The sequence below is a fragment of the Balaenoptera acutorostrata genome, chromosome X, assembly GCF_949987535.1.
Source record: "Balaenoptera acutorostrata chromosome X, mBalAcu1.1, whole genome shotgun sequence".
NCBI classification, from domain to species: Eukaryota; Metazoa; Chordata; class Mammalia; order Artiodactyla; family Balaenopteridae; genus Balaenoptera; species Balaenoptera acutorostrata.
Window position 1 is genome coordinate 94763826 of NC_080085.1, and position 12836 is coordinate 94776661.

General features: G+C 50.2%; 1 protein-coding gene across 3 annotated transcripts in view; it reads left to right on the top strand.

Annotated features, from left to right (window-relative positions):
- The window catches only part of FRMPD3 (FERM and PDZ domain containing 3), a 79383-nt gene that overhangs the window by 51907 nt on the left and 14640 nt on the right, over positions 1-12836 (top strand). For all 3 annotated transcript variants that reach the window (XM_007198590.2, XM_057537535.1, XM_057537534.1), the window contains 3 exons: positions 1326-1415; positions 3291-3470; positions 11063-11207. In XM_007198590.2, the coding sequence (XP_007198652.2) occupies positions 1326-1415; positions 3291-3470; positions 11063-11207 (415 nt within the window). The remainder of the gene's footprint in view (positions 1-1325; positions 1416-3290; positions 3471-11062; positions 11208-12836) is intronic.

Genomic DNA, 12836 nt, shown 5'->3' on the forward strand with positions numbered 1-12836 from the left:
TTAAGATGCAGATTTCCCCGGAGAGTTAAGCCATTCCTACCTTGCTGTGCATATTTAATCAGATTGTTTTCTTCCCAGCTGAGAGCTTCAGGGCTCCCAACCATCTCCTCAGCAAACACTTTTTCTGAGCGCCCCCCACCCCCAGTGCTTGGGCTGGAGATACAAAGATGAAGAAGGCCCGGTCTCTGCCCTCAAGTCAGGCACAGGCTGGTGGGGAAACAAGAGGCAGTCACAGCGCAGTGCGACCAGTGCAGGTGCCCTGGAAGCGCGGAGGAGGAGCCAGCCCAGCCTGAAGGAGATGGAAAAGGCCAGGAATCGGTGCATTTGATGCCAGAGTTGGGTCTTAAAGGACAGATAGAAGCTTGTCTAGATCAGTTGCGGGGAGGAAGACTTTCCCAGGCAGGGAGATCCAAAGAGATCAGCATAAACCAGTGCGGAGGGTTCAAGGAACCTGCCTGAGTGGGGTGCGGGCAAGAGAGGAGGCCGAAGAGGTTGGCGGGAACCTGTTCACGGAGGGCCTCGTGTGCCGTGGAAAGGGGTTATCCTTCACCCTGTAGGTAGCACGGAGACACTGAAGGGTTTAAGCGGCCAGTGGTGTGATTATGTTTTAGGCTGCTCCGTCTAACTGCAAATGCGGAGGGGTGGAGGGAAAGGAGTGTTAGTACTGAAGGTAACCCGGCTGCCACCGTGATGCAAGTGGGGGACATCCAGGCAATGACCGCGGGGCTAGAGAAGAGGGATGGGTAGGGTGGAGAGGGAGTTAGGAGATAGGATCAAGATGATCTGGTGACTGGTGGCCCTCAGGTGAGAGGCTGAGGGAGGAGTCCAGTGTGACTCACAGGTTTCTGGCTCAAGTGCCCGGGGGATGCGGGTACCACTGATGGAGACTTTTCTGCCAGAGGAAGAGCAGGCTCGGGACTTAGAGGTGCTCAGGATAAAGGTATTGAGTGCGACCCCCAGTTGAGGGGGGCACTACCTAGTGGCCATCAGGGATCTCAGGAGAGAGGTATAGATGTCGTAGGGTGTTGGAGTTGGGGAAAGGCATTGAAATTAACCAAGGAACAAAATGAGTAAGCTGGATTCTTCAGGAATGAGGATCAGGGCATAGGAGGAGGGTTTAGGAAGGGAGATGGGCTGCTAGAGTCTGGCAAGAGCTGTCCAAACTGGAACCTTCCTGTGGTTCTCCCGAGCGTCCCACAGTGGGGCTTGCTGACTGGTCTCACTAGTGCCTGTCCTAAGCTGTTGACCCTCCTTCCTGTGAACATGGGTTTGCTTTTCCCGTGCACCTCAAGTTTCTCATATCTCTGAGTCGGTTGTTTCCACAGGGCTCTGCAATTCAGGCCAAACTCCAGTATCTTCGAATTCTGAATGAACTTCCGACGTTCACGGGCGTTTTGTTCAACACTGTGGGCCTGGTCAGTGAGGGCAGTGAGGGGGAGGGAACCCTTCGGGGGCGCTTGTCCTTGGCTGGGGGGACAGGAGGGGACTCCATTAGATCTTTCAGGTGGCATGCTCTGTCAGCAGATATTTTGAAAGGCCTCCCCTCCTCTTCCTCCTTCTTCTCCCTCTTCCCTCCCGTGGTGCTCTGGTCCCGCCTCTGGTAAAATGGTTAAAGTAGGAGGCAAAAAAATAAAATAAAATAAAATAAAATGTAAAAAATTTCAGGAATTCCCCGGCGGTCCAGTGACTAGGACTCCGCACTGTTACTGCCCAGGGTCTGGGTTCGATCCCTGGTTGGGGAATTAAGATCCCGCAAGCCGCGCGATGCAGATAGAAAGAAAAGATAAAATGTAAAGTAGGAGGCTATATTTGTTTACAGTATCCCTCTAGGCTCTTCTGTGCCCCCTTTTCTCAAATTCAGAGGTCAGCAAACTTTTTTTATAAAGGGCCAGATAAGTGAATAGTTTAGGCTTGGCCGGCAGGCCATGAAGGTCCCTGTCACAACTACTCAGCCCTGCCATTGCAGCGTGAAAGCAGCCGTCGACAACGCATAGACAAATGGGCCTGGCTGTGTTCCAATATCTCTTTGTTTACGGACACTGAAATGAGAATTTCATGTGAATTTCACATGTCACAAAATACGGTTCTTTTGAATTTTTTCCAAGCATTTAAAAATGTATAAAACCATTCTTAGTCCGTGAGCCGGACAAAAACTGGCAGAGGGCTGGGTTTGGCCTGTGGGCCAGAGTTTGCCGACCCTTGCCCTGTTGCATTGCTCTTACCCATATTCCCTCAATCCTCTAGCCCAGACGCCCCCCCTCCCTGCCAGGGCCTTCACTACAGCAACGCTCCTCTCCAGCGGGGCACAAGTGGTCCCCCTAAGACTGTGCCCCAGGCTAGTTTACCCTAGTGAGCCTTGGTGAAAGGAAATTCAAATCATCTTGCTGACTGGATCCAGGTGCCTGTCATGCTCTGTGGAACGCGCTGTCATGCTCCAGGGGCAACTGATGGAAAGCCGCTTATCGAAGTGTCTAGAGCAGATGGAATAGGTTCCTCGGGATGATGCTAATGCCAGGGAATGGGCTGGCAGAGGGCTCAGGCTTGATGGCGCCAAGGAGCCTGTGAGGACCACTTAAGGGAATCCAGTCCATCAGGCGCAGAGGTGGCCATTTACATACTGGGATTTGAGGATCACGGAAAGCCCACTGCTGAAATTCTTATAGGTCATTCCTCTGGGGTAAGACTGCTGTAGTGCCTATTAAAGGGCAAATATCTTCTTAGGGAGGGAGGTCCCCCTCCACCCCTCCAGTCATTAAGCGCCCAGTCAACCTTTAACACCTTGGGCAGAGTTACTTTGTCACTTTAGCTTTTAGCACCAAGTGAGAAGTGCAAGTTCAAGTGGCTGTTGGTGAGGGAGGGTAAAGACCAAACACAGGGTGCCACCTGTTCAGACAGAGCACCGGGTGGGAGCCTTGAGTGGCCCGAGGCAACAAATGGAAAATCCCTGGGGCTTGGTAGGAAGAGGGTGCTTCAAAGGCACCAAAATAAACCTCACCTATTTGACGATTTTGCTAGAACCAGCCCTGCTGCTGCCCTCTTCACTCTTCCTTCTGCTGAGGCTAATGTGTCCATTTGGACCGATGATCTGGGGCCCTGGCCTGAGAACAGGGGCGTCCCAGACCATTTTCCCCTCGAGGTTGTCCTGTGGCCCTGGCACTGAGCTCCAGATGTTTCCAGACCTTCCAGCAGAACCGGTCCAACGCCTGTTTTCTATTTCCTCCTGCCGCCTCCTCTCCTCACTTCCTCTGCCCTTCTTTCTTTGAATGCTGCCCGCCACGCTGGGGCACCAGGATGAGAAGCAGTCGGCCACCACCCTCCTAGTGGGACCCCGTCACGGCATCAGCCATGTTATTGACCTCAAAACCAACCTCACCACTGTGCTGTCCGAGTTCAGCAAGATCAGCAAGATCCAGCTGTTCCGGGAGAACCAGGGCGTGGCCCGGGTGGAGACCAGCATCATGGATGGCAAGGTAAGCGCGGCTTCGAGGGGCTACTTCTTCCCAGGAACAGGCCTTGGGAACAGAGGAAGAAGTGAACTTGAGAAACAGAATGTCAACCCATTAGGTGAGGTTCAGTGATTCTGAAGTGGTTCAGACCCTGGGCCTTTGGGGGCTCATCTTTCTTTCTGTTCTCAACCCTCTGGGACACTGTCTTGACCCCATATTAAGGTCAGGCGGTGCTAGGGAAGGCTAGAAAGTGTCTGATCAACCTGTGACAGGTTTTCAGCAATGGGCAGGGGAATTGGGGAACTTGGAGCTACCTCCCAGGCCATTGCTTCCCAATCTTTCTCGTGTCACAGCACACAGAGAAAATTATATTCATGCGGGACACTGGGTTAAATGGACCAGCCCCGGGGACTCTGGCCACCCCAGGCCCCGCCTGGCTGCCCCCGAGGCTGAAGGGATGTGTGCACGCCAGTTAGGGAGCCCTGCTGTAGGCGTGCACACTTGGATCCGTGGAGGAGAGGGTGTCTGACTATGTGGACAGAACCAAGGGGGCCTGGGGAGACAGGGAGCAGGCAGAGCCTCGTCCCCATTTCACCTCCCAGAGTCCAGCTCTTCTCAAATCTTAGAACCTTTCCCATAGATCAGCTCGTTCAGACTGGCAAGCAGCTGTCGCCTGTGCAGAGTCTATGACAGCCGTGGTCAGCCGCCTCCTCCATGGCTCTCCTGTGTGAACACCGAGTGACCAGTGTGGGTGGCGGAAGGCCTGCCTGCCAGCTGGCGGAAACTGTTAGAGGAGGTGCAAGTTTCCTTTCTTAAAGGATTTCCCAGGGGATGATATCGTTAGCAGATTAACAGGTGGAATGTTTGCTGTTTCTAAAAGAGCAAATTATTTATTTTTGTCTTTGTGAAACCCAGTAAGCTTTAATATGTTAATTTTTCCACCTGTGATTCACTGGCTTCCCATTGGTTTAGGAACCTGCTCAGAGCTGGTATTTAATTGGCTTGTGGCCACTTTCTCAACCAATGATTGCTGCCCTCCTCAGATGTTGCTGGGTGAAAAGCCAAACGGACAGGTAGGGAAGCGTGGGAGGAAAGACAAGACATGCAGGGGAGATATGGCTTCCTGAGAAATAAAAGGGGTTTAAAACTGAGAAACAGCTTTCCAACCAAGTCTCCTATGTTCTACGAGTGATTCTCAACGTTGGCCACACAATAGAATTTCTTTGAGAGCTTTTAAAAAATACAGATGGGGGGCTTCCCTGGTGGAGCAGTGGTTGAGAATCTGCCTGCCAATGCAGGGGACACGGGTTCGAGCCCTGGTCCGGGAAGATCCCACATGCCACGGAACACCTAAGCCCGTGCGCCACAACTACTGAGCCTGTGCTCTAGAGCCCGCGAGCCACAACTCCTGAGCCTGAGTGACACAACTACTGAAGCCGGTGCGCCTAGAGCCCATGCTCCGCAACAAGAGAAGCCACTGCAATGAGAAGCCCACGCACTGCAACGAAGAGGGGCCCCGGCTCGTCGCAACTAGAGAAAGCCCACACACAGCAACAAAGACCCTCCGCAGCCAAAAATAAATAATAAATAAATATATATTTAAAAAATACAGATGACTGAACCCTACTCCCAGAGATTGTGATTTAATTGGTCAGGGTGCAGCCTGAGCATCAGGATTTATTTCTTTTTCAGTTCCCAGGTGATTCTGTAGTACAGCCAGGTTTGAGAACCACTGACCTCTGGGTCCAAAGCTCTGGGAGGAACCAGCCCAAGCAGGGTCAGTGGATGTTGCCTGAGTGAGGAACACTATTCTCATTTCTAGGAGTGATCAGGCCACAGTTGTGGGCATGAATGCTGCCCAGGAGGGGTCTTGCTCTTATTGGGGAGACTCACAAAGGCACATGACCTGCCTTAATCACACCACATTGGAACATGTATGGAGTTCTGGAATCAGACCAGGTTCAAATCCCAGCTCTACCACTTCCTAGCTGTGTGACCTTGAAAAGGTGTCTTGACGTCTCTGAACCCTGATTTCCTCAACTGCAAAATGGAGTGCCTTCCTCCAAAGGTTGTCGTTCAGAATTAAATGAGAAAATGTAGGTAAAATGTCTTAGGACACTGCCTGACACAGAGTAAGTAGTCAACAAATGAGACCTGTTATTTTTGCCAAAGCAAAACAGCAATGAGGAGAAGTTCATATGAAGTAAAATTTTGTAGGTAAGTGTGGTGTGGAACATGGAACAAAAGAAGAGGAAGGGGTTAACCAGAACTGGCTTCCCACAAGAGGGTATTTGAAGCTGGATCTTGAAGTGTTAGGCATGGATTAGCAGGGAGAAGTGGGATGTGTTCACAGGAAGAGAGTAAGCACAGAAATAAGTAAGCCATATGTGCAGGTCGATAAGCATAGTTGCTTGGCTGGAGAGGAGAATAATGAGAAAAGAGATTGGAGAGAGATTGGCAGTGGGCAGAACAAGCTGGTGAAAAGCTTCGAAGGCCAGTCCGAGGAACTGAGATTCAATGTGATAGAATAGTGGGAATCCACTGTAGGCCCTTGAAGAGAGGAGTGACAGGATGAAAGCTGACTGGGACCAGTGTACCAGATGGGTGTTTGCAAGGCTAGTGCCAAGCCATGGAGGCGGGGAGGGGATCGTAGTGCTAGTGCAGGAATGAAGTGACAAGGGCAGGGCCTGAGCTGGAGGAATAGCAGTGGTAATGGAAAAGAAAGAGTGAGGGTGAAACATAGAATCACTAAGAGTGCATGCGTATCCCCTTACACATTCCTGTCTTGCACACACAAAACACAAGGCATACCTAACCCTTACTGCCTGCTGCCTATATCCTGAGTGCACTGAACAACGGTCCAAATGTAGGTGAGAGCCTACATCGCAGGATAAACAGGACATCGTGTTGGTGCATGGAGGGGGCTATGAGAAGGTTGCACTTTACTGAGTGAGTGCTGTGGAGGCAAGAACTCAAAGGTACCGGTCCCCTGGGACTCAAGGACCATCATCTTGTACCCTTACTCCTCCAGGCCCCTGGATTCCGATTTTTTTTTTTCCTGTTTTCAGGGATGCTAGCATGAGGTAAGGCTACCGCAAATCCAGTCCCCTCCCTAGCTGGCATCCCGAAGTGCTGGCTGCCTTTGAGCTCCCAGGGCACCCCAGGAAGGAGATGGGGCTAGAGCATGTCAAATTAATGCCTGCTGTACCTTCTCAGGGCTGGCCATGCCTCCAACTCCATTCTCCTTTTCTCCTTTTCCATTTGAAGATGGCCTGGGCATATTTAGTTACAGTTTTCACTCAGCTTACTCGCTCTTAGTGGAGCAAACGTGAGGTAGTACGCAAATATCTTTCTTCAGGAGACAGCACAGTCTGGGACTGAGACAGTTCTGGGCCATTACTATACCCCATTACCACAGAAGCCCGTAAGGGGGGAAAAGAAACCATCAAAGGAAAGTCCCAAGGGATCTCTTGCGGTCCAGTGTGTCTCCTCTTCTCGTGTTTGAGCCTTATTGCTCTCGTGCTTTCTGTCGGGACAAGCATTACATTAGACGTCATGATCATTAAAATTCTATTTAAAATAAAATGTTGTTTTTGAAGGTTTCTAAGAAAACCTATCCAGTCTCTTTGCTTGCCTGCCTTTGATTTGATTTTCCCCGCTGCTGGCAAAAATTGCTTCTGTGTCCCTTTTGCCAGCTGCATTTGGCCGGTGCTGGGGCCCAGTGGGCTGTGGGTGGATGCAGACGAGAGGCTGTGTTCGGCCCTCTCTGGGCGCAAGGTTTTGCCTTTGTGCTGTTTTTTTACCGACATTGGGCTGTATTTGGGGTAAGAGAGAAGAGGGGAAATTGAAGGCAGACAGTTAAGTCAATCAGCCAGTTAGGCACTCAGCCTCTGATCTGTCCATCGGCCAGCAGACCAGCCAGCCAGACAGCTAACGAGTCAGGATGTCAGCTAGTCTGTCAGTCTGTCCATCAGTCAGTCAGCCAGTCAGCCTGTGCTTTGGTCCAGTGGTCTCTCATTCTGTTTGTCAGCCAATGCCATTTCCTCGAAGAAGCTCCCTCCAGCTTCTGAAACCAAAGTAGTCACACATGCACACATTCACACCCACCCATCCACCCGTACCCCACTCCAGGATATTCTGTGTTCTGGTAGGTCTCTCTACTTTTCCTTCATAGTGCTTATCATACCTTGCAATCATATTCTTCTGTGTGATTATTTCATTTATGTCTTTTTTTTTTTTTTTTTTTTGGCCACACCACGAGAATTGTAGGATCTTAGTTCCCCAACTAGGGATTGAACCCAGGCCACCACAGTGAAAACGCTGAGTCCTAACCACTGGACCGCCAGGAAATTCCCTTCATTTATGTCTTATTTCCTGATGGTTTATAAACTCCACGAGGGCAGTTCCTGTGTTGGCCCCGTTCTGGGATGCACAGCTGCATCTCTCAACGGGTCACGTGGTCTATGAGCCATCTAGCCAGTGCGTAGCAGCTTGCTGGGTGGACAGAGTGGGGCACGGGAGCATTTCAGTCAGAGGGAACAGCGTAGGTTAAGGTATGAATGGGTAAAACAACAAGGCCTCTCTAGCACCCTGTAAATGATGTGGTGTTGCTGGAGCATATGGTGAGGGACAGTGGCGGGAGGAGGGCAGAGTTAGTGGGAGGTATGCTTGGAGCTATAGGTTGGGTCACAAGAGGCTTTGTGTGACGTTGGAAGGCAGTGGGTTTTAGGTGATGTGCTATTAAAGATTTTAAGTGAGTTGTGTTTTAGGAAGACACTCAGGCAGCAATATGGAGGTGAAGTGGGTAGAGCTTAGAAGCAGAGAGGCCGATCAGGAGGCTATTGAAGGTCTTGAGGTTAGTGTGTCCCCACCTTTTCCATATCATGAAAATACCACAATTTGTACGGCCATTGGAATAAACAGATGAGGCACCTTGTGGCCAGAGGCAACAGGACCCAGAGGCTGAGGGGCTCAGGATCTCAGCACACTTGTGACCCATTCACATACACCTTGAGAAGTTTTGGCCTTGGAGGAAGACGTTGAGGGTCCGAAATAAAGCAGTAGCAGCGGGGACGGCCATGTCTGTGAATGCTCTGGAGGCCAGCTTAGCAGGTCTTGGGACCTCATAGTAATGGCGGTAGCAGCTATCCACACCCAAACCTCTGTCACTGGTGGTAGGGGGTAAGGCGGAAAGGAAGGGCATCTTATTCTCCCCCCCACCCCCATTCTATTCCCCTTCTGTCTCTACTTTGTTGTACCCAGAGTTGACCATTCTGTTGTGATTGAGAAGCATTCATTAACTGGAGGTACAAACATCCCCTCTGCCCCTTCCAAATAATGGCCCAAAGGTTACATCTCATCCCTGGTCCCTTTCTCACTGGAGAAAGTAGCCATTGCTCTTCCGAGTATGGATGGTTCCTTTTTTTTTTCCTGATGGTATTGAATGAGTTCCATAGGAGAATCACTAACTCATTGCCTGTGGGGCAGAATCCGAATGTCTTACCGTGGCGTGCTGTATAATTGGATGAACAATAACTATTAAACAACTCAAGATAGGATTCGATCCAGCACAAGATTGTATGATACAGACCCAGCACTGTACGAGCGCTAAGATAGGAAGAGTTCAAGGGGGAAATAGACTAGAGATGGTGACGTTGGGATCCCCAGCTCAAAAGTGAAAGTTGATGCCCTTGTGTAGAACTGAGTGCTGAACACTGAGCCTGGGACATCGGGTGGGGAGGTTGCACAAGCAGAGAGAGACAGAGACGGAGGTGGTCAGAGATTATAGAACCAGAGCACAGTGTCACCTCACAGAAACAGAAGCCAAGAGAAGAATTTCCAGTGGACAAGGAGATAACTTGACAAATGAAACAAGCTGAGAGGTGTGCAAATGAATACAGACAATTGTATTTAACTGGAAAGAAGCTTTTCTTTTATATCAGGTGGCAAACTATGGCTCATGAACCAAACCTGACCCGCCACCGCTTATTTCTGGAAACAGTTTTCTTAGAATACCGTCACATCCATTTGTTTAGCTTACAGATGATCTATGGCTTTTCTCACACTACAATAGCAGAGGTCTTGCAACACAGCCTGTGTGGCCCACAAGGCCTAAAATATTTACGATCTAGCCCTTTGTGGAAAAAGTTTGCCAACCCCTGGTCTATATGAACTGAAAATATTCAACTTAAGCTATGTGTCAGGATCCTGAGAGATAGCAAAGAAAACTGGTACAACTTTAGCTAAAAGCTGAGCTGGTTTGGATTCAGAATTGTTCCCAAGGTGATGATCTAGCCAAAGAAGGCTAGTCTAGTTGGTGACCAAGTTCCATCAAGTCTTCATTATGTCCCTTTTTACTGCCAGTACCCTAGTGGGGGCCCTAATCACCCCTCACCTCACTCCTCACCCCTCACTAGTCAGAGAAGAGACTCATTCCCTGCTCTTAATTCTTTTAGCTCTTAATGCCTGGTCCGGGAACCCTCAAAAGACGAGATGCCCCACGACCCCGTCGCTCCCTCTTCAGCCAGTCTTCAGTGGTCTTTATCTGGAGGCCACTGCCCTATGGCAGGGAGAATACTCTCATGGCTGACTTCAGTCTGACCCAGATTTATTTTCAAACCATAAAATTACAATGCAGACATTGGGAAGGTTTCTTCAAAAGTTGCTGATTTTTTTGGTATATCATTGCCAGGTCTCTGAAGCAGTCAACTAGCTAACGCCAAGATTAATTTGACTGATTTAGAGTCAGGAACAGAAGTCAACAGGGTATGCTAGTATTTTCCAACGTGGGTTAAACAAAACAAAACAGAAAAAGCAACCCTACTACCATGAGATGTTCTATGAAAATAGATTTTTCAATCAAATAATTGGAAAAAGTTGGAATACTAAAGCCCTCTTGAAATTTCACAGTGCACATTAATACATTAAAGGATCTGAGAATTCCCGTAAGTATAACTATCTGCATAGCTTTGGTTAACTCAGCGTTTCACACACATATTTGACCAAGGAACTCTTTTAAGGAGCACCAGTTAACATCGTGAAAGCACTTTGGGAAACAGAGGAAAACGGGGGGAGAGCATGAAGGTCTGAGCAGGACTGCAGACCGTAAAGACTTTGTGGCCCAGAAGACACAGTGAGAACCGGATTGCACAGAGTGTCCATGTCCGGGGAGCTGTTCTGGGTACCATAGCGGGTTATAGGAATGAGCAAGAGAGAGTTTGTGCACTTGAGGAACTTCCTGTCAAGGATGTTCCCCAACCTAGCCTAGACTCCCAGGTTCAGCCCTGCTCTCCCAGCAGGCCTGCACATCTGCTGAGCCCCCAAAAACCCACACAGCAGTCATGTGATGTTATATAATTTTAGTCTTTTTCAGTAAAAGTGGTTCATTAAATGTGTAATTAAAGGTTGATTTAGTTTTGATACCTGGGTAAGAGTTTACTATAAATAAATTCTCAAATCAGAAGAAATTATTTGTCAGGCTATGTGCCTTAATTTGGGGTTCAGAAAGTATGTTCTCGTAACTATGCAAGTCATCTTGCCTTTGCTGTTGTTCTCCTGGACACGCACCTGCTCCGCTCCTTCCTGTTTCCTCACATTTCCTCCCATGTCTCCCCTAGCCTCTGGTGCTGTTGATGGAGTGGCCCGAAGCCACCAACTTTGCCTGCCTGATTGCGGGGTACTGCCGCCTCCTGCTGGATTCCAGGAAGATGGTCTTCTCCAGGCCCGCTAGCCAGCCTCTTCCACCTCCAATGATCAAGGCAGGTAGGGCTCAGTCTCGGTTTTCAGTGTAACAGAGGCCCTTTGGACCCTGGAGACATGGAGGAATGCTCACCCCATTCTGCCAGCGCCTGGTTTACCAGGAGCCCGTGCTGTACCACTGCGTCCTACGTGGCACAAGCCAGTGGAAAAGACAGCTGGCCTTCAGATGGGCCTGTCCCACAAAGGATGCCTGTGACAATACCTTGTGTCTGAGTTGATCAAGGAACGTAAGATAAAAATAGCGAACGAGCAATACATGAGCCAATTCGAGAATTGCATTGGATCTAAGGCAAAGCTTTAGAGCTACAGTGAGCTAAGAGAGATGCACGGGTGTTCTGGCTTAGTTGAAAGTGGAGGTGGAAAATGAAGCTAAACCCTTTCTTTGTCCATCAGAGTCGGCATTGACAGAGCTGCCTGATGTAAGAGGCCATGGAAGGCTGGGGTAGGAAAGGCTGTGCAGGCCCAGAATGCAGTCCAGCAGGAGGCTTGGAGATAGGAGGGGACGATCACTAAGAACAAACAGGGTCGAGTGCTGCCCCCAAACAGAAGGCTTCCCAGTTAGGCAACTCAGTACAGGCACCCCTCGGGGCTGTCCTGGTGCCGACACAAACAGGGGCCTCAGGTCAAATCGGCCCAGTCCACATGCTGCTGCCCTGAACCAGAGTAGGAGGAGAAGGGGGAGACCCAAGGAACAGGTACTCTACGTATTAGACCCGAGGCTTTCGCCATCCCAGCACCCAAACATCACGGGCGGAAGCTGAGACTGACCACCCAGGAGTCACCCTCCTCACGTGCTGATGGCTCCATCCACTTGCCTTGCCGCTTGACTCTCTCTTCTCTCTTCAAGGCTGTCTTGGTTTACGGCGTGGTCACATGTGATCTAGAGCGAGGAGTTTGAGAGTAGGAACACTCCTTTTTTTTTGGTGGGGGGGGCCACGCTGCACAGCATGCAAGATCTTAGTTCCCCGACCAGGGATCGAACCAGGGCCCCCTGCAGTGGAAGCGCGGAGTCCTAACCACTGGACCACCGGGGAGGCCCCTAGAAACACACTCCTGATGGATGACCAGCACCCCGTGGGCCGTGTACCTATGCCCACCCTCTCATCTCATGATCTCTTCATCACGAACGTCGTGACAGGCCCACGTTTACATCTCATCACGTCCACAGGAATTAGAAGGCAATCCACCAAACCCACATGTGGGAAAGGATAGGTGGCCTCAAAGCATATGAAGGAGGCTCCACATAGAGAAGCAAAGGAGCTGACTCAGAATAGAAGGAGCCCAGGGGCTGAGCTGCCGCATGCCTCCAGGTGAATAGCTCTGAAGCGGGTGGCCATCTGTACTACCAAACCTCTGATGGCCAAAGGAAGGCAAGGCCAGTGTTAGCTTTGTCAGTGTCGCCTGTGGTCTTCCTCTCTGTCATCACACCCAATGATGCCTCTTACTGAGCAGGATAGAGAGGGAGAAAGGGAAAAGGGAAGCTGTTCCAAAGGCAAATCGATTGCTCTTGGAGGTGTTGCAGCCTGGAAAGGAGACTTCTAGAAACGCTGGGCGTGGCTTTAGAGCCCCTCCCTGATTCCTGAGAGCCCCCTTGGGCCTGCAGAGTGACGGGGGCTCAGGCTGCCTCTAGCA